This window comes from Lucilia sericata, unplaced genomic scaffold, assembly GCF_015586225.1.
Source record: "Lucilia sericata isolate MDLA Ls3-8-SP2 unplaced genomic scaffold, ASM1558622v1 Contig002073F_arrow, whole genome shotgun sequence".
Taxonomy (NCBI): domain Eukaryota; kingdom Metazoa; phylum Arthropoda; class Insecta; order Diptera; family Calliphoridae; genus Lucilia; species Lucilia sericata.
In genome coordinates this window covers 37736-60706 of record NW_023995926.1, presented here as the reverse complement: position 1 = coordinate 60706, position 22971 = coordinate 37736, and the positions used below count along the sequence as shown (strand labels likewise).

The following is a 22971-nucleotide window of genomic DNA, read 5'->3' as shown; positions in this document are numbered from 1 at the left end:
TAAATGTTTAGCGACAAAAAATTAACAAAACAACAACAATAGCAAGTAAACATAAATAATTTTATGACATCGGTTTACGTTTTTATAATCTCGCAAAAACAAATCCATTATTAAATAAATCTACAGCAAATATAATCTCATTTAATTTTCTATTAATACACATACAAATATATTTTTAATACCTCTGGTTTTTATGGCATTTGGTTTTTAATAAACAAAATAAATTAAATTCAATAACTGGCAAACAAAATGTATGCAAAACATATATAAATAAAACATAAAAACATATTTACATACATATGTATAGGCATGTTATACCTACACATGTATTCATGTAAAAATTATTTAATATAAATGAGCAAAAAAAAAAAAAAAAACAAAAATGTTTTAAGATTTTTCCCTACTACATGTACTTATTCTTTTTTTGCAGCTTTTTAATTTGTCACAGCATACCTTAAGGCGTTCGAAGTGTGAGTTTTATACAGCATTTGATCGTAAGTGTTTGCAAAGTGATAGCAAAAGAGAAAGCAAGAGTATACAATGCCGGGTGTGGTGTTTTTAATTGTAGTGCCAACAGCCAATTTTGAACGTGAGCTCATTTATGGTATGTATTATACTGCATGTATAAAATAAATAGACATGTAAGAAATTAATTGAAATGAAACCTTCGTACCCACCCATTCCACAATGCAATTAATAATGTGAATATAAAACATTTGTTGTTTTTGCCTATTGTCTCAGTTTGAGTGTCTTTTAATTATTCATTTAGACAAATTATTTCTTAGACAGAGATGTTAAAAATCAAAGTATATTTTTAGGGGCAAATGTGAAGTGTCATAAAATTTGAGTAGAAATAGATAGAATCAACGAAAATGAGATAAAAGTTTAATCTATTATTAAGTCTATATTCTAGTCTATAGTCTATCCTATAGTCTAGTCTATAGTCTAGCCTATAGTCTAGTCTATAGTCTAGTCTATAGTCTAGTCTATAGTCTAGTCTATAGTCTAGTCTAGTCTATAGTCTAGTCTAGTCTATAGTCTAGTCTATAGTCTAGTCTATAGTCTAGTCTATAGTCTAGTCTATAGTCTAGTCTATAGTCTAGTCTATAGTCTAGTCTATAGTCTAGTCTATTGTCTAGTCTAGTCTATAGTCTAGTCTATAGTCTAGTCTATAGTCTAGTCTATAGTCTAGTCTATAGTCTAGTCTATAGTCTAGTCTATAGTCTAGTCTATAGTCTAGTCTATAGTCTAGTCTATAGGCTAGTCTATTGTGTTGTCTATAGTCTAGCCTATAGTCTAGTCTATAATATAGTCTAGTCTATAGTCTAGTCTATAGTCAATTCTATAGTCTAGTCTATAGTCTAGTCTATAGTCTAGTCTATAGTCTAGTATATAGTCTAGTGTATAGTCTAGTCTATAGTCTAGTCTATAGTCTAGTCTATAGTCTAGTCTATAGTCTAGTCTATAGTCTAGTCTATAGTCTAGTCTATAGTCTAGTCTATAGTCTAGTCTATAGGCTAGTCTATAGTGTTGTCTCTAGTCTAGCCTATAGTCTAGTCTATAATCTAGTCTAGTCTATAGTCTAGTCTATAGTCAATTCTATAGTCTAGTCTATAGTCTAGTCTATAGTCTAGTATATAGTCTAGTGTATAGTCTAGTCTATAGTCTAGTCTATAGTCTAGTCTATAGTCTAGTCTATAGTCTAGTCTATAGTCTAGTCTATAGTCTAGTCTATAGTCTAGTCTATAGTCTAGTCTATAGTCTAGTCTATAGTCTAGTCTATAGTCTAGTCTATAGTCTAGTCTATAGTCTAGTCTATAGTCTAGTCCATAGTCTAGTCTCTAGTCTAGTATATAGTGTTGTCTATAGTCTAGCCTATAGTCTAGTCTATAATCTAGTCTAGTCTATAGTCAAGTCTATAGTCTAGTCTATAGTCTAGTCTATAGTCTAGTCTATAGTCTAGTCTATAGTCTAGTCTATAGTCTAGTCTATAGTCTAGTCTATAGTATAGTCCATAGTCTGGTCTCTAGTCTAGTCTATAGTGTTTTCTATAGTCTAGTCTATAGTCTAGTCTATAGTCTAGTCTATAGTCTAGTATATAGTCTAGTATATAGTCTAGTCTATAGTCTAGTCTATAGTCTAGTCTATAGTCTAGTCTAGTCTATAGTCTATAGTCTAGTCTATAGTCTAGTCTATAGTCTAGTCTATAGTCTAGTCTAGTCTATAGTCTAGTCTATAGTCTAGTCTATAGTCTAGTCTATAGTCTATAGTCTAGTCTAGTCTATAGTCTAGTCTATAGTCTAGTCTATAGTCTAGTCTATAGTCTATAGTCTAGTCTAGTCTATAGTCTAGTCTATAGTCTAGTCTATAGTCTAGTCTATAGTCTAGTCTATAGTCTAGTCTATAGTCTAGTCTATAGTCTAGTCTATAGTCTAGTCTATAGTCTAGTCTATAGTCTAGTATATAGTCTAGTCTATAGTCAGTATAGTCTAGGTCTATAGACTAGTCTCTAGTTCTGTCTATAGTCTAGTCTACAGTCTAGTCTATAGTCTAGTCTATAGTCTAGTCTATAGTCTAGTCTATAGTCTAGTCTATAGTCTAGTCTAGTAGTCTAGTCTAGTAGTCTAGTCTATAGTCTAGTCTATAGTCTAGTCTATAGTCTAGTCTATAGTCTAGTTTATAGCCTAGTCTATAGTCTAGTCTATAGTCTAGTCTATAGTTTAGTCTATAGTCTAGTCTATAGTCTAGTCTATAGTCTAGTCTATAGTCTAGTCTAGTATATAGCCTAGTATATAGCCTAGTCTATAGTCTAGTCTATAGTCTAGTCTATAGTCTAGTCTATAGTCTAGTCTATAGTCTAGTCTATAGTCTAGTCTATAGTCTAGTCTATAGTCTAGTCTATAGTTCTAGTCTATAGTCTAGTCTATAGTCTAGTCTATAGTCTAGTCCTATAGTCTAGTCTATAGTCTAATTTATAGTCTAGTCTATAGTCTATAGTCTATAGTCCATAGTCTATAGTCTATAGTATATAGTCTATAGTCTATAGTCTGTAGTCGATAGTCTATAGTCTAGTCTATAGTCTAGTCTATAGTCTAGTCTATAGTCTAGTCTATAGTCTATAGTCTAGTCTATAGTCTTTAGTATAAAGTCTATAGTCTATAGTAGTCTAGTCTACAGACTAGACTATAGACTATATATAATAAATTATGTACATACACATATAAAAAACTCGACCATAATCTATAACGTTTTAACATCATTTTATAACCTTGACTATGTATACAAACTTAAGTATATTATTTTTGAACTTGCCAGATGACCAATATCAATCATTGTTTTAACAACACTATCAAAAACAATAATTGTTTAGATGACATCAAGTGAAACTTCGTATTAAAATAAAAATACAGCAGACACTTTAATAAACTGACCCCGAAAACATAGATAAAATTTGTTGTCATTTTTCTAATACCACTGTTCTCTCCACATAATGTAACCATCAATATCTTTACAAAATCATTATTTGACAAGGTTGCCTTAACTTTTTCCCTTTAAGAGTGTGTAGCATGAAGTACCAGCAAGTGTTTGTGTCAAAAATCATATTAAACATAAACGAAAACAATTCATTTTATTTCGAAATATTAAAAAAATGTGAAAGCTACTACAAGTATGCTACACTTTTTAAGATAAATTTATGATATATGATGTTGTCGGGTAATTTTTAATGTTTGTTTATACAAAAGGTGTTGTTTGATTTAAGATTTTCAGATACATTCTTTGCTCTCTCTTTTTTTTTTCTCCTATATGACAACATATTTTGAATGCTTCAACGCTTAACTAAAACAACTCATATTTTGATTAATGTATATTTTGTTTTTGTTATTTAGAGAAAAACAACAAAATCTTAAACATAAAAGTTATTTATCTTAGGAAAACAGATTTGATGTCCTTAACAGGAAACAACATAAACCTTAAAATAGTACGTACACATCATAAATTATTTTAGGTTATTTTCAAGGTTACTTGTAATTTAGCAGATTTTACTTTATTTCATTTATGAATGAAAAAAAAATCTACATACATAAATCTTGAATGCTATATATTTTAATATAAAGAAACACCTTAAAGTATGCTTAATTTTTCATGAGTTATAAAAAAGGTACTATGTGTATAGAAAATTTTCCAAGTTACAAGAACATGACTCTTTGGCCTTAAAAACGAAATCTTAAGTGGTTTTCTACAAAAGATTCAATAATACCTTTTAAGTCTCCTAAGAGTATGTTATAAAAATTAGAATTCAAGATTAAATATGTTTTTAATTTGGAATGTAGACTAAAATACGATTAACTCTCTAAATTAGAACTGAACTAGAACTGAACTAGAACTGAACTAGAACTGAACTAGAACTGAACTAGAACAGAACTAGAACAGAACTAGAACTAACTAGAACAGAACTAGAACTAGACTAGAACTAGAACAGAATAGAAACTAGAACAGAACTAGAACAGAACTAGAACAGAACTAGAACAGAACTAGAACCGAACTAGAACAGAACTAGAACAGAACTAGAACAGAACTAGAACAGAACTAGAACAGAACTAGAACAGAACTAGAACAGAACTAGAACAGAACTAGAACAGAACTAGAACAGAACTAGAACAGAACTAGAACAGAACTAGAACAGAACTAGAACAGAAACTAGAACAGAACTAGAACAGAACTAGAACAGAACTAGAACAGAACTAGAAACAGAACTAGAACAGAACTAGAACAGAACTAGAACAGGAACTAGAACAGAACTAGAACAGAACTAGAACAGAACTAGAACAGAACTAGAACAGAACTAGAACAGAACTAGAACAGAACTAGAACAGAACTAGAACAGAACTAGAACAGAACTAGAACAGAACTTAGAACAGAACTAGAACAAGAACTAGAACAGAACTAGAACAGAACTAGAACAGAACTAGAACAGAACTAGAACAGAACTAGAACAGAACTAGAACAGACTAGAACAGAACTAGAACAGAACTAGAACAGAACTAGAACGTAACTAGAACATAACTAGAACAGAACTAGAACAGAACTAGAACTAGAACAGAACTAGAACAGAACAAGAACAGAACTAGAACAGAACTAGAACAGAACTAGAACAGAACTAGAACAGAACTAGAACAGAACTAGAACAGAATTAGAACAGAACTAGAACAGAAACTAGAACAGAACTAGAACAGAACTAGAACAGAACTAGAACAGAACTAGAACAGAACTAGAACAGAACTAGAACAGAACTAGAACAGAACTAGAACAGAACTAGAACAGAACTAGAACAGAACTAGAACATAACTAGAACAGAACTAGAACAGAACTAGAACTAGAACAGAACTAGAACAGAACAAGAACAGAACAAGAACAGAACTAGAACAGAACTAGAATAGAACTAGAACAGAACTAGAACAGAACTGAACTAGAATAGAACTAGAACAGAACTAGAACAGAACTAGAACAGAACTGGAACAGAACTAGAACAGAACTAGAACAGAAACTAGAACAGAACTAGAACAGAACTAGAACAGAACTAGAACAGAACTAGAACAGAACTAGAACAGAACTAGACAGAACTAGAACAGAACTAGAACAGAACTAGAACAGAACTAGAACAGAACTAGAACAGAACTAGAACAGAACTAGAACAGAACTAGAACAGAACTAGAACAGAACTAGAACAGAACTAGAACAGAACAAGAGCAGAACTAGAACAGAACAGAACTAGAACAGAACTAGAACAGAACAGAACTAGAACAGAACTAGAACAGAACTAGAACAGAACTAGAACAGAACTAGAACAGAACTAGAACAGAACTAGAACAGAACTAGAACAGAACTAGAACAGAACTAGAACAGAACTAGAACAGAACTAGACAGAACTAGAACTAGAACAGAACTAGAACAGAACTAGAACAGAACTAGAACAGAACTAGAACAGAACTAGAACAGAACTAGAACAGAACTAGAACAGAACTAGAAACAGAACTAGAACAGAGCTAGAATAGAACTAGAACAGAACTAGAACAGAACTAGAACAGAACTAGAACAGAACTGGAACAGAACTGGAACAGAACTAGAACAGAACTAGAACAGAACTAGAACTGAACTAGAACTGAACTAGAACTGAACTAGAACTGAACTAGAACTGAACTAGAACTGAACTAGAACTGAACTAGAACTGAACTAGAACTGAACTAGAACTGAACTAGAACTGAACTAGAACTGAACTACAACTGAACTAGAACTGAACTAGGACTGAACTAGAACTGAACTAGAACTGAACTGGAACTGAACTAGAACAGAACTAGAACAGAACTAGAACTGAACTAGAACTGAACTAGAACTGAACTAGAACTGAACTAGAACTGAACTAGAACTGAACTAGAACTGAACTAGAACTGAACTAGAACTGAACTAGAACTGAACTAGAACTGAACTAGAACTGAACTAGAACTGAACTAGAACTGAACTAGAACTAAACTGGAACTGAACTATTAACATTATTAAACCTGTTCGTAATGTTATTAGTAGTTTTATAAGTAGTCGTATTTCTGGCCCTATTTCTTTATAAATATTCTTTTTCTATTTACCATAATTTTAGTTATTCATAATTGATAAACACACAAATATTATGCGTACGAACATGTCACTGATTAACATGATTTCTTTGACAGATTTAATCATATGATTAAATAAGCAGTTGCCAATAAAGACCGGAAATGAAATTATTGCAAAAAAAATAAATTATGGGAAGTATTAAGAGATTATATATTATGTTTATGAACACGTCTATTAATAATATAACAGATAACTAGGAAACTTCTAATAGGATTATTAATGCTGATTAGTTATTTTTGTATTTAGTTAAGTGTGTTTTTAGGCAAAAGAATTAATCACCAAAGTTACTAGTTGAGAGGTAAAAGTTGCTTGTGGCAATAAGATGTTTATTAGAGATTTGCTAAAGAATTCATTTTCATCAGCTTCACTAACACTTTATTAGACAAATCAATTATGATTTTTAGCTTTAAATCTTGTATCAATAGCATCAAGATTTATTCACATTTGTGGTATGTTGTCGTTGTTGTGGCTAAGAAATTTGTACACAAATCAATCGATATTAATCGCATTATTTACACATGACTGTGAAAGCACACAAATAGCTGTACAAGTGTCAAGACAATCAAACCTTTAAACAGTTAGTTTATGGTCGGTAGAGTAAATATTATGGCTTCATGATATTGTTTGTTTCTTCTGTTTCACACACACAGGTACTAATCAAGAACTGGCACCAGCTATACCGGTACATAAGATAGCTACTACTGCCACACCAGCTGCTGCAGCAGTAATACCGGGAGTTCCAGCAGGTGTAGGTGGTGGTGGTGGTAATAATAATCTAAACATTAATCTTCCGGAAAATAACAACGCCATACTAAGACTTGAAGTTGAATTACGTGACAAGCATGCACCTAAATATCGACGTGCAGTAGGTGTTGGAGTGCCTGCAGGTGCAGCACGTGGTGGTGGCGGGCGAGGTGGTGCAGCTGGTCTAAGGGGTGGGGCACATAATCGACCAGCAGCAACAGGAAATAATGTTAACACTATGATGGACTTAAAGGGTAATGCCATAGTGCCCTTGGAAAAGGTTTGTGCAAAATCATCTTGTTGGTATTTGTGTTACACAACATAAATTCCTTTAAAAAATACTTAAGTGTTGTACGAGTAAATTGCTCTTTTAGGAAATGGAAAAAAATGAAAGTGACTTTATAAAGCAGGAATTTCATAGTAGACGTGACATTATAAAGTCTTCTGCTACAACAAAGCATATAAAAGATGTCCTCAAAAAAATTCCTTTAACAAACAATATCAAAAATTAATCATCTTTTTGTTTAAAGCTGCTCTAACAGCAATTACAATTTAATTTCTTTTTTAAAGCTTTTAAATAATCTTAATTCCACTTCCATAGTTAAAGCAACCATTAATTTTTCCATTGAAATACATTTTCATTTTATTGATGACAACAAATTATTTTTTCATTTCTTTTTTTTATACAGGTTTTGGAAGAACTTTTGGTAAAACTTGAAATTGAACATGTAACCTGGACTACCAGTAAGAAAGGATATTTTCATCATGTTGTCTTTCCACTGCAATCAGGTGAACCTTGCGAAACGACTTTACACTGTTTAACAGAATTGGGTATTGGCACTAAATTGAATTCGAGTGTCAGGTAAGTTTTAATTTTTTTTCTTCATACCACAAGTTTTTCTTTAACCAATTTTTTGTTTGCACTTTATTCTTGCCAAGTAATGTACTTAACCACGTTCTAGTGTAATTTTTTTTTCACAAAATTTCATATACAACTTTTGTCCACTCCTTTCGTCTTTTTTTAAGAAAAGTACCACAACAGGTTAAAAGACACGAGCACAAGTCATTCATTTTATTTAGTTGCTTGTTTTCTTTTTTTAGCTCTTTTACTTTTACCCAAAAAAAAATTTAGTTTTAATAGGGTTGTCTCTTGAGTGGCCATTCTTATCATTTTGTAAAATTGTGCCATGTGTTAAAGGACTCTTTGTTTATGATGCCGAAGTGTTGATGGCATAAAGGTTAAAGTTTTCGATGAGAGGAAACATTATAAATAACAAAATTTTAGCAATTTTTAAAAGGCACTAAGGTATGATAAAACAAAATGGTTTTAGTTCAGTTTATTAAAGATGAAATAATTCCATGATGGTTACAATTGCAATGGCTAGCGGAATTCAATGCAGTTTTTGAGCAAGTTGTTAGACCAGAACTAGAACAGAACTAAAACAGAACTAAAACAAATCTAGAACAGAACTAGAACAGAACTAGAACAGAACTAGAACAGAACTAGAACAGAACTAGAACAAAACTAGAACAGAACTAGAACAGAACTAGAACAGAACTAGAACAGAGCTAGACAGAACTAGAACAGAACTAGAACAGAAATAGAACAGAACTAGAACACACTAGAACAGAACTAGAACAGAACTAGAACAGAACTAGAACAGAACTAGAACAGAACTAGAACAGAACTAGAACAGAACTAGAACAGAACTAGAACAGAACTGAACAGAACTAGAACAGAACTAGAACAGAACTAGAACAGAACTAAACAGAACTAGAACAGAACTAGAACAGAAATAGAACAGAACTAGAACAGAACTAGAACAGAACTAGAACAGAACTAGAACAGAACTAGAAACAGAACTAGGACGAACTAGTACAGAACTAGAACAGAACTAGAACAGAACTAGAATGAAACTAGAACAGAACTAGAACAGAACTAGAACAGAACTAGAAAAGAACTAGAACAGAACTAGAACAGAACTAGAACAGAACTAGAACAGAACTAGAACAGAACTAGAACAGAACTAGAACAGAACTAGAAAAGAACTAGAACAGAACTAGAATAGAACTAGAACAGAACTAGAACAGAACTAGAACAGAACAGAACTAGAACAGAACTAGAACAGAACTAGAACAGAACTAGAACAGAACTAGAACAGAACAGAACAGAACAGAACTAGAACAGAACTAGAACAGAACAGAACTAGAACAGAACTAGAACAGAACTAGAACAGAACTAGAACAGAACTAGAACAGAACTAGAACAGAACTAGAACAGAACTAGAACAGAACTAGAACAGAAGAACTAGAATAGAACTAGAACAGACTAGAACAGAACTAGAACAGAACAGAACAGAACTAGAACAGAACTAGAACAGAACTAGAACAGAACTAGAACAGACTAGAACAGAACTAGAACAGAACTAGAACAGAACTAGAACAAAACTAGAACAGAACTAGAACAGAACTAGAACAGAACTAGAACAGAGCTAGAACAGAACTAGAACAGAACTAGAACAGAACTAGAACAGAACTAGAACAGAACTAGAACAGAACTAGAACAGAACTAGAACAGAACTAGAACAGAACTAGAACAGAACTAGAACAGAACTAGAACAGAACTAGAACAGAACTAGAACAGAACTAGAACAGAACTAGAACAAAACTAGAACAGAACTAGAACAGAACTAGAACAGAACTAGAACAGAACTAGAACAGAACTAGAACAGAACTAGAACAGAACTAGAAAGAACTAGAACAGAACTAGAACAGAACTAGAACAGAACTAGAACAGAACTAGAACAGAACTAGAACAGAACTAGAACAGAACTAGAACAGAACTAGAACAGAACTAGAACAGAACTAGAATAGAACTAGAACAGAACTAGAACAGAACTAGAACAGAACTAGAACAGAACAGAACTAGAACAGAACTAGAACAGAACTAGAACAGAACAGAACAGAACTAGAACAGAACTAGAACAGAACAGAACAGAACTAGAACAGAACTAGAACAGAACTAGAACAGAACTGAACAGAACTAGAACAGACTAGAACAGAACTAGAACAGAACTAGAACAGAACTAGAACAGAACTAGAACAGAACTAGAACAGAACTAGAACAGAACTAGAACAGAACTAGAACAGAACTAGAACAGAACTAGAACAGAACTAGAACAGAACTAGAACAGAACTAGAACAGAACTAGAATAGAACTAGAACAGAACTAGAACAGAACTAGAACAGAACAAACTAGAACAGAACTAGAACAGAACTAGAACAGAACAGAACAGAACTAGAACAGAACTAGAACAGAACAGAACAGAACTAGAACAGAACTAGAACAGAACTAGAACAGAACTGGAACAGAACTAGAACAGAACTAGAACAGAACTAGAACAGAACTAGAACAGAACTAGAACAGAACTAGAACAGAACTAGAACAGAACTAGAACAGAACTAGAACAGAACTAGAACAGAACTAGAACAGAACTAGAACAGAACTAGAACAGAACTAGAACAGAACTAGAACAGAACTAGAACAGAACTAGAAACAGAACTAGAACAGAACTAGACAGAACTAGAACAGAACTAGACAAACTAGAACAGAACTAGAACAGACTAGAAAGAACTAGAACAGAACTAGAACAGAACTAGAACAGAACTAGAAACAGAACTAGAACAGAACTAGAACAGAACTAGAACAGAACTAGAACAGAACTAGACAGAACTAGAACAGAACTAGAACAGAAACTAGAACAGAACTAGAACAGAACTAGAACAGAACTAGAACAGAACTAGAACAGAACTAGAACAGAACTAGAACAGAAACTAGAACAGAACTAGAACAGAACTAGAACAGAACTAGAACAGAACTAGAACAGAACTAGAAACAGTAACTAGAACAGAACTAGAACAGAACTAGAACAGACTAGAACAGAACTAGAACAGAACTAGAACAGAACTAGAACAGAACTAGACAGAACTAGAACAGAACTAGAACAGAACTAGAACAGAACTAGAACAGAACTAGAACAGAACTAGAACAGAACTAGAACAGAACTAGAACAGAACTAGAACAGAAACTAGAACAGAACTAGAACAGAACTAGAACAGAACTAGAACAGAACTAGAACAGAACTAGAAACAGAACTAGACAGAACTAGAACAGAACTAGAACAGAACTAGAACAGAACTAGAACAGAACTAGAACAGAACTAGAGCAGAACTAGAACAGAACTAGAACAGAACTAGAACAGAACTAGAACAGAACTAGAACAGAACTAGAACAGAACTAGAACAGAACTAGAACAGAACTAGAACAGAACTAGAACAGAACTAGAACAGAACTAGAACAGAACTAGAACAGAACTAGAACAGAACTAGAACAGAACTAGAACATAACTAGAACAGAACTAGAACAGAACTAGAACAGAACTAGAACAGAACTAGAACAGAACTAGAACAGAACTAGAACAGAACTAGAACAGAACTAGAACAGAACTAGAACTAGAACAGAACTAGAACTAGAACTAGAACAGAACTAGAACAGAACTAGAACAGAACTAGAACAGAACTAGAACAGAACTAGAACAGAACTAGAACAGAACTAGAACAGAACTAGAACAGAACTAGGACAGAACTAGTACAGAACTAGAACAGAACTAGAACAGAACTAGAATAGAACTAGAACAGAACTAGAACAGAACTAGAACAGAACTAGAAAAGAACTAGAACAGAACTAGAACAGAACTAGAACAGAACTAGAACAGAACTAGAACAGAACTAGAACAGAACTAGAACAGAACTAGAACAGAACTAGAATTGAACTAGAACAGAACTAGAACAGAACTAGAACAGAACTAGAACAGAACTAGAACAGAACTAGAACAGAACTAGAACAGAACTAGAACAAAACTAGAACAGAATTAGAAAAGAACTATAGAACTGAACTAGAAGTGAGCTAAAACTAAACTAAGCTAAATTAGTGGTATGAATAGGTCTGCTAGCAACACTAAGATGATTGAAAGGTATAGGGAAATTAACTTGGATTTAAATTTACCACTAAATATAAACCTTATCAAAAGTATTTACATTAATTTAAATTCTCAACACATACAACATTAATTTAATAATTTCTTATTTTTTCTCTACTTCTCCTTCCTTAAAACCTTAATTCCATACTTTTGCAGTGTTTTACCCTGCAGCGTAAGCTATGATGCCTTAACCATTGCAGAGGATTACAGGTAAGGGAAAATTGAAAAACCACATAAAACTCTTACTATAAAATAAATTAATTTTGCAAAAATAATAAAATATAAAGTAACGAAGCAACAAAACATTCCACGATTTCCATTACATGTAACACAAAAAACCTCACATCAAAACCAATGAGCTCCTTAACACAAGATGTAAAAATAAACACAACCACAAAAACCGAAATACTAAAAGTAGGAAAAAAATAGAAAAAATAAACTCTATATACTAAATACCATATTAAAATTGTTTAAGAACTGATAACAGAAAAACAAAATGTAAAAGGAATTTTTCCGATTTTTTTCCACTTGTCTACAAATGTAATAAAATAAAATACAACCGCATTACAACATTAAATGAAAAGTATAAAATATATATTTTTTCTGTATAAAAGTAGTTGTGGCTAAAAGGCGTGGCAGTTGTTTTGAAATTGTAAAATGTAAATACATTTCGTAATATTTTTCTTATATTTCGAGCAACAAAGGATTTAAAATGTAAAAGACGAAAAAAATATACAAATACAGGCGTCAGAAAGAACAGTGATAGTGTAAGCGAACCAAAGACAAGACAAGTCTCTAGCATTTGGCATTGTGTTTACCAACAGCCACTGTACTCTAGGAAACCTTGATGTCCTTGCAACCATTGATCTGTATTTGAAAATAAGGGCAATAAGTTGTTTTTTCCCCTATTTGTTGTCATTGTTCCTGGTAGCTGTTTTAGTTGTTGATGATGTTGCTGCTGTTGCTGTTATTGTTGAAGGCGACATTTGACATTTACTTTTATTGTGTTAAATAAAGTGTTAAAGCAACAATGTGTTATTAAGGCGGGATGTGTTGCACACAATAAGAAGAAAAAATAAATAAAGAAGCAGCTTTTGTGAATTTTATGTTTTGGGTTGTTAGAAATAGGAAAATTTGCATAACAACCAGCAACGAAAATAAGAAAGACTTCAAATAGAAACAGCCACTTTAGAAAATTGCCATTGAAATTTTCCAATTGAAATGTATTAAAAAAATAGCGGGAGTAAGGAAAAAGGCAATGATTGTGTGTGTTGGAAAATGGTATTGAATTTTTGGGGGAATAAACTTATGCGTTCTTTTGAACAAAGATATGATTAAGAACTGAACAAGGAATTTTGAGGAAGAGACCTTAGAAAGGACAAGTTCTAGTTCTGCTCCGTTCTAGTTCTGTTCTAGTTCTGTTCTAGTTCTGTTCTAGTTCTGTTCTAGTTCTGTTCTAGTTCTGTTCTAGTTCTGTTCTAGTTCTGTTCTAGTTCTGTTCTAGTTCTGTTCTAGTTCTGTTCTAGTTCTGTTCTAGTTCTGTTCTAGTTCTGTTCTAGTTCTGTTCTAGTTCTGTTCTAGTTCTGTTCTAGTTCTGTTCTAGTTCTGTTCTAGTTCTGTTCTAGTTCTGTTCTGTTCTAGTTCTGTTCTAGTTCTGTTCTAGTTCTGTTCTAGTTCTGTTCTAGTTCTGTTCTAGTTCTGTTCTAGTTCTGTTCTAGTTCTGTTCTAGTTCTGTCCTAGTTCTGTTCTAGTTCTGTTCTAGTTCTGTCCTAGTTCTGTTCTAGTTCTGTTAGTTCTGTACTAGTTCTGTTCTAGTTCTGTCCTAGTTCTGTTCTAGTTCTGTTCTAGTTCTGTACTAGTTCTGTTCTAGTTCTGTCCTAGTTCTGTTCTAGTTCTGTTCTAGTTCTGTACTAGTTCTGTTCTAGTTCTTTTCTAGTTCTGTTCTTGTTCATTTCCAATTCAATTGTAGATATGTTCTTGTTCAGTTCTAGTTTAGTTCAACAATTAATATAATTCTAAATCTCTTCTATTTCCCTTCTTGTTCAGTTCTAGTTCTGTTCTAGTTCTGTTCTAGTTCTGTTCTAGTTCTGTTCTAGTTCTGTTCTAGTTCTGTTCTAGTTCTGTTCTAGTTCTGTTCTAGTTCTGTTCTAGTTCTGAGTCTGTTCTAGTTCTGTTCTATTCTGTTCTAGTTCTGTTCTAGTTCTGTTCTAGTTCTGTTCTAGTTCGTGTTCTAGTTCTGTTCTAGTTCTGTTCTAGTTCTGTTCTAGTTCGTTCTAGTTTCAGTTTAGTTCAGTTCTAGTTCTGTTCTAGTTCTGTTCTAGTTCTGTGCTAGTTCTGCTCTATGTTCTGTTCTAGTTCTGTTCTGTTCTGTTCTAGTTCTGTTCTAGTTCTGTTCTAGTTCTGTTCTAGTTCTGTTCTAGTTCTGTTCTAGTCTGTTCTAGTTCTGTTCTAGTTCTGTTCTAGTTCTGTTCTAGTTCTGTTCTAGTTCTGTTCTAGTTCTGTTCTAGTTCTGTTCTAGTTCTGTCTAGTTCTGTTCTAGTTCTGTTCTAGTTCTGTTCTAGTTCTGTTCTAGTTCTGTTCTAGTTCTGTTCTAGTTCTAGTTCTAGTTCTAGTTCTGTTCTAGTTCTGTTCTAGTTCTGTTCTAGTTCTGTTCTAGTTCTGTTCTAGTTCTGTTCTAGTTCTGTTCTAGTTCTGTTCTAGTTCTGTTCTAGTTCTGTTCTAGTTCTGTTCTAGTTCTGTTCTAGTTCTGTTCTAGTTCTGTTCTAGTTCTGTTCTAGTTCTGTTCTAGTTCTGTTCTAGTTCTGTTCTAGTTCTGTTCTAGTTCTGTTCTAGTTCTGTTCTAGTTCTGTTCTAGTTCTGTTCTAGTTCTGTTCTAGTTCTGTTCTAGTTCTGTTCTAGTTTCTGTTCTAGTTCTTTTCTAGTTCTGTTCTAGTTCTGTTCTAGTTCTGTACTAGTTCTGTTCTAGTTCTTTTCTAGTTCTGTTCTTGTTCATTTCCAATTCAATTGTAGTTATGTTCTTGTTCAGTTCTCGTTCAGTTCAACAATTAATATAATTCTAAATCTCTTCTATTTCCCTTCTTGTTCAGTTCTAGTTCTGCTCTAGTTCTGTTCTAGTTCATTTCTAGTTCAGTTCCAATTCAATTCTAGTTATGTTCTAGTTCAGTTGTACAATTAACAATAGAAGCATCATTTTCTTCCCTTAATTTATTTACTTATTCTTTTCGATTTTATCTGTATTTTGTTTTTTTCTTTTTCCAGCGACCCTATGGATGGCGAAGAACTCTCCAAATGGAATAATTTTGTGGAATCGATTAAATCGAAACTCACTGTCAAACAAGTTGTTGATGGTGTACGTTCTGGTGGTTCATTATCCTTCGATTATTTATTACTAATAGTGACAGCCGAGTAAGTAGTTTCCCCAAAGTCATTGCACTGCTTACTAACAACATGTACTTGTTTTACCTGCTTTTCTAACTCTTCAGAATTTGTTTTAGCGTAATGAAAGGAAACCATGAGCCATCATGTTATGAAATTAAATTTTTGTTATAGCAAACTATTTACAATCGAACATACCACTTGCCACATGCATGTTTAGACATGTTTATAATAGTGAATGTTGGTAATGTGGTGGTGGTGGTATTTTAAATTGTAAGTGTGTTTGTTTTGTTAGTATTTATGTTTAGATATTGTTGTTGTTCCTGTGTACTGATGTCTGTGGTTTATAGACAGATGATTTTCATGTTGATCGTATTAAATGTTGCATTTTTAATTATTTGTTGGTCGGTCGGTTGGTTGGATGGTTAACAGACTACTTATTTCTGCTGCTATAGAAAATGTCTGTGCTTAAAATGTTCTTTTCAAAACACTTAACGATTACATCTCTGCATTTAAATGTTTTACTTTTTTCTGTTCTTGTTCTACTATACGTATACTAAATTTTTAATTATTTCTAAGTGTCTGTGTGTGTGTTTGGTTTCACATTTTGTAGCTCTTTAGCCGCATTGGGTTTAGTGGAAAATAATGCACCAAATATTACCGCCGCCATGTTGGTCTCCCCACTAATGGGTCCAGTAATGTCGATAACATTTGGCACAATTATATCCGACAGAGAGTTGGTGGTAAGTGTTGTTTTTACTACTTAAAACTTGTACCGTATTAATTATTTTCTAAATACATTTTTAATGAATGGCGAAATGAATGCTTAAGTGAGAAATAATTTCTTGTTATTTCTATTGATAAAGAAAAGCTACTTAAAGACCATGGAAATGTATACAAAATATCAACTAACTCAGAACTAGAACAGAAATAGAACAGAACTAGAGCTGAACTAGAACTGAACTAGAACAGAACTAGAACAGAACTAGAGCAGAACTAGAACAGAACTAGAACAGAACTAGAACAGAACTTAGAACAGAACTAGAACTGAACTAGAACAGAACTAGAAACTAGAACAGAACTAGAACAGAACTAGAACAGAACTAGAAACAGAACTAGAACAGAACTAGAACAGAACTAAACAGAACTAGAACAGAACTAGAACAGAACTAGAACAGAACTAGAACAGAACTAGAACAAGACTAGAACAGCACTAGAACACTAGAACAGAACTAGAACAGAACTAGAACAGAACTAGAACAGAACTAGAACAGAACTAGACGAACTAGAACAGAACTAGAACAGAACTAGAACAGAACTAGAACAGAACTAGAACAGAACTAGAACAGAACTAGAAACAGAACTATGAACAGAACTAGAACAGACTACAGAACTAGAACAAACTAGAACAGAACTAGAACAGAAACTATAACAGAACTAGAATAGAACAGAATAGAACTAGAACAGAAACTAGAACAGAACTAGAACAGAACTAGAACAACAGAACTAGAACTAGAAACAGAACTAGAACAGAAACTAGAACAGAACTAGAACAGAAACTAGAACTAGAACAGAACTAGAACAGAACTAGAACAGAACTAGAACAGAACTAGAATAGAACTAGAACAGAACTAGAACAGAACTAGAACAGAACTAGAACAGAACTAGAACAGAACTAGAAAGACTGAACAGAACTAGAACAGAACTAGAACATAACTGGAACATAACTAGAACAGAACTAGAACAGAACTAGAAATTTAGGAAGCTGTCTCGGATTTTTACTCATATCTCCGTTATTTATGAATGAATTTTGCTGATTTTAAATAGGAGAGTTGTCGCAAACATGTTTGATAGAAGTGTTGAAGATTTGGATCCCTAAGGTATGTGGGAATTTCAGAAAATTGATTTCAACATACATACAGACGGACAGACAGACAGAAAGGCAGGCAGACAGACAGAAAGACAGGCAGACATAACTTCATCGACTCCGCTATGGTCGGAGAATTATATTATAGAAATTACAAACGGAATGACAAACTTATTATAACCTTCTCACGATGGCGAAGAGTATAACCAGGACTGATGCGGAAATGAACTCAAATTTATTTAAAAGATAGAAAAATAAAATTTATTTATGAATATATTTTTGAGTGCAGATATTGTCATTGTTTCACAGTTTTATGACACATTTGTGAGAGCAAAAACAAAATTTATGAATATTAAATTACTAAAATAAGTGACAATGAATATTGTTTGGCAAAGAAGTTGTTCTTTTTGTATAGAAAAATATAAAATATTTTAAAGAGAAATTCACAATTTACTACCATAGTGCCCATTACATCAAATTTGTTGCCATAGTAGAATGATATAAAAAAAATTTGGGAAATTTCAATATAATGTCGAACAGAATTTCACTACCATTAAACTTCCATTTTTAAAATATGTTGTAATCTATACTGTTTGTTATTCAATAGTTTTAAAACATTTGTTTTATTTTGTTTTTGAGAACAATTATGCGATTTGTAAAGTTTTAACAAAAACTACCTGCATATGCAGTAGTTTTCATTCATTTGACTCTTTATTATTTTGACATATTTTAAACAGATCATCTGGCATTTTCACACAATAAATATTTAAAATGTGCAGTTTTCATGGGCAAAAAAAAATGAACTTTTTTTTGGAGGTATATAGTAGAAAAGACCAACATGTATCATTTTATTCTATTTTATTTGATGAAATTAATAACATAAAATAGTGATCAATATTTAAAATTCAGGTAAAGAAAAAAAAAAAAAACGTACGTGTAATGCAAATATTTTTTGACATTTACATCAGCTTAACTTTATAAATGGATATTTTGTAATTTAAGCCAGCTGGTGATTTTTACACATTTAAATTATTGTAATGAATTTGTTAAAACAACTTATTTGTTAAATAATTTTATATTTGTCAAAAAAAATTCTTGTGAAATTTAAGTAAGTACATATTCTATTGAATTTTTCACAGCACGTTTTATAAGTATGAAATACAGTACTATAGTTTAGGAGTATTTACTTATGTATGTGTTGTGTTAACCTATATTTTACTTTTCTATTTTATTTCTTTAGAAATCATGTCACATGCATTTTGTTGTTTGCATTTGTTAAATATAAATATTTTTAAGCTTTTTATATATTTATGAGGAAAAGAAATCGCTGGTTACCAAAATAAGTATTTTTTTCGAACACGAAATAAAAATAAAGAAAATATATTTTTAGAAATAGAAAAGCTTAAAAACACCTCCAACTTCAATCATTTTTTTATTATTTTACTAAGCATACCTGAATAACTATTGTGTTGATTGTTCATAATTTAAAAAATAAAAGCTCTTGGGAAAAACTCCAAAACTAAACTAGGATTGAAGTAGAACAGAACTGATTAGAGCAGAACTGGAACAAAACTAAAACAGAACTAGAACAGAACAAGAACAGAACTAGAACAGAACTAGAACAGAACTAGAACAGAACTAGAACAGAACTAGACCAGAACTAGAACAGAACTAGAACAGAACTAGAACAGAACTAGACCAGAACTAGAACAGAACTAGAACAGAACTAGAACAGAACTAGAACAGAACTAGAACAGAACTAGAACAGAAACGAGAACAGAACTAGAACAGAACTAGAACAGAACTAGAACAGAACTAGAACAGAACTAGAACAGAACTAGAACAGAACTAGAACAGAACTAGAACAGAACTAGAACAGAACTAGAACAGAACTAGAACAGAACTAGAACAGAACTAGATCAGAACTAGAACAGAACTGGAACAGAACTAGAACAGAACTAGAACAGAACTGGAACAGAACTAGAACAGAACTGGAACAGAACTAGAACAGAACTAGAACAGATCAAGAACAGAACTAGAACAGAACTAGAACAGAACTAGAACAGAACTGGAACAGAACTAGAACAGAACTAGAACAGAACTAGAACAGAACTAGACCAGAACTAGAACAGAACTAGAACAGAACTAGAACAGAACTAGACCAGAACTAGACCAGAACTAGAACAGAACTAGAACAGAACTAGAACAGAACTAGAACAGAACTAGAACAGAACTAGAACAGAACTAGAACAGAACTAGAACAGAACTAGAACAGAACTAGAACAGAACTAGAACAGAACTAGAACAGAACTAGAACAGAACTAGAACAGAACTAGATCAGAACTAGAACAAAACTAGAACAAAACTAGAACATAACTAGAACAGAACTAGAACTGAACTAGAACGAACTAGAACAGAACTAGAACAGAACTAGAACTAGAACAGAACTAGAACAGAACTAGAACAGAACTAGAACAGAACTAGAACAGAACTAGAACAGAACTAGAACAGAACTAGAACAGAACTAGAACAGAACTAGAACAGAACTAGAACAGAACTAGAACAGAACTAGAACAGAACTAGAACACAACTAGAACACAACTAGAACAGAACTAGAACACAACTAGAACACAACTAGAACAGAACTAGAACAGAACTAGAACACAACTAGAACACAACTAGAACAGAACTAGAACAGAACTAGAACAGAACTAGAACAGAACTAGAACAGAACTAGAACAGAACTAGAACAGAACTAGAACAGAACTAGAACAGAACTAGAACAGAACTAGAACAGAACTAGAACAGAACTAGAACAGAACTAGAACAGAACTAGAACAGAACTAGAACAGAACTAGAACAGAACTAGATCAGAACTAGAACAGAACTAGAACAGTACTAGAACAGTACTAGAACAGAACTAGAACAGAACAGAACTAGAACAGAACTAGAACAGAACTAGAACAGAACTAGAACAGAACTAGAACAAAACTAGAACCAAACTAGAACAAACTAGAACAGAACTAGAACAGAACTAGAACAGAACTAGAACAGAACTAGAACAGAACTAGAAACAGAACTAAAACAGAACTAGAACAGAACTAGAACAGAACTAGAACAGAACTAGAACAGAACTAGAACAGAACTAGAACAGAACTAGAACAGAACTAGAACAGAACTAGAACAGAACTAGAACAGAACTAGAACAGAACTAGAAAAGAACTAGAACAGAACTAGAACAGAACTAGAACAGAACTAGAACAGAACTAGAACAGAACTAGAACAGAACTAGAACAGAACTAGAACAGAACTAGAACAGAACTAGAACAGAACTAGAACAGAACTAGAACAGAACTAGAACAGAACTAGAACAGAACTAGAACAGAACTAGAACAGAACTAGAACAGAACTAGAACAGAACTAGAACAGAACTAGAACAGAACAGAACAGAACTAGAACAGAACTAGAACAGAACTAGAACAGAACTAGAACAGAACTAGAACAGAACTAGAGCAGAACTAGAACAGAACTAAAACAGAACTAGAACAGAACTAGAACAGAACTAGAACAGAACTAGAACAGAACTAGAACATAACTAGAACAGAACTAGAACAGAACTAGAACAGAACTAGAACAGAACTAGAGCAGAACCAGAACTGAAGTAAAACTTTCTATAGTCTAGTATATTGTCTAGTCTATGGTCTAGTCTATAGTCTAGTCTATAGTCTAGTCTACAGTCTAGTCTAGTCTACAACGGAGCTGGAATAGTATAGTGTATTCTATAGTCTAGTCTATAATATAGTATAAGGTCTAGTCTATATTCTTATCTATAGGCTAGTCTCAGTATCAATTTAATAGTCGAGTCAATATTCTATTTTTCCTATTCCATTCTCAGCATGTCTACTGTGAATTGAAGTGTTATTACACAGTAGGGATGCCAATCGGGACTGGTTTTTAGAAATCCCGGAATTCGGGATTTTTAAATAAATCCCGGAATCCCGATATCGGGATCCCGGGATTTTCGGGATTTCTAAATCCCGAAAAATATAAAAAAAAATTCAAAAAATTTTAATAATTTACCGACAAAAATAAAATGTTTTATTTCATATTGCAATATGAATACTCTTAGTAGGTGTTTACTTTCCAATAAGCATTTTGTGAAAAGAAAAACAAATTAATTCAAAGTACATACTTAGAATAAAAATCTTTCCATCCCAGGCACTGAATAGTAGAATAAAACCTGAAATAATACCCATGATATCCAAATTTACAATGGTTTCCAAATAATATTTAAATAGTATGTGTAATGGGGATCCATACGAGGCTACATAGAGCACCTGTACTGCACCTATATCTCCTCCACCTTATATCTCGTGTTAACTAACCAAGGGAATTATCTTCTCGCCATCTTATTGACAGGTTGACTTCCATTATAGATATCCGATAGTATCAATGCCTATTTATTGCCCTTTTTATACCCTTAGTAGGGATGCACAGTGGGGCAGAATGGAAATTTTTTGGAAATAAATCTGGCATTTCTAAACGGCTGATCCGATCGGGATAAAATTTGGCGTGAGCGTAGCAGATGCCCCAGGGACGGCGCTGTGGCGGCTCAAAGTAGGGTACCTACGACATGTAAAATTTTTAAACTCGTGCCATTTTTTTGTTTTTCACCCAAATACAAATATATATATATTTTGTGAAAGCGCTCGACGAGATCTTGAAAAAACATGCTTATCTCTTATAATATCCGAGTTATAGGCATTTAAAAATTTAGTGATACAAAATTTACCATACCTTGGTCCGCCTTTTTTTTGAATACCGGGCGTAATTTTGGACCAAATGGACTCAATTTTTTCTTGTTAGTTAGACAACAATTTCCAATAATATACAAAAAATTTCAGATCAATATCGTTTACAGATCCAAAAATATACGTTTTTTAATTTAAAAATTCAAAAAATTTTAGATTTTTGGCGTTTTTTTGCCAAAAATGTGTCTTAACTCTTTTATTAATAAAATAAATTTTTTATTAAGAACATATAACAATTTTATAGTTTTCTAAAAGGTATCTTTACGCAGAACGCTTTGGCGTAAAAAACTTGTCCTATTTTTTGAAAATGTTGCCACTGCGTCCTTCCGAATAGGACCTATTTTTTATCAAAACTTCAACTTTGGGCGACATGTTCTAAAATCCCAAAGCTGGGATCAGAAAACTGAAAGCAGTTTTGGAAACCTCAATATGTTTTCTATTTACTCCAAAAGTATTTTCCCAGCCCTAA

At 32.8% G+C, this 22971-nt stretch overlaps 1 protein-coding gene across 3 annotated transcripts in view; it reads left to right on the top strand.

The window, feature by feature from the left end:
- The window catches only part of LOC119613341, a 62669-nt gene that overhangs the window by 8255 nt on the left and 31443 nt on the right, over positions 1-22971 (top strand). For 2 of the 3 annotated variants that reach the window (XM_037969359.1, XM_037969360.1), the window contains exons 2-7: positions 431-604; positions 7317-7690; positions 8100-8272; positions 12606-12659; positions 15708-15854; positions 16438-16567. In XM_037969359.1, coding sequence (XP_037825287.1) covers positions 541-604; positions 7317-7690; positions 8100-8272; positions 12606-12659; positions 15708-15854; positions 16438-16567 — 942 coding nt within the window. In that variant the 5' untranslated portion in view covers positions 431-540. The remainder of the gene's footprint in view (positions 1-430; positions 605-7316; positions 7691-8099; positions 8273-12605; positions 12660-15707; positions 15855-16437; positions 16568-22971) is intronic. The other variant, XM_037969361.1, reaches the window with a different exon arrangement.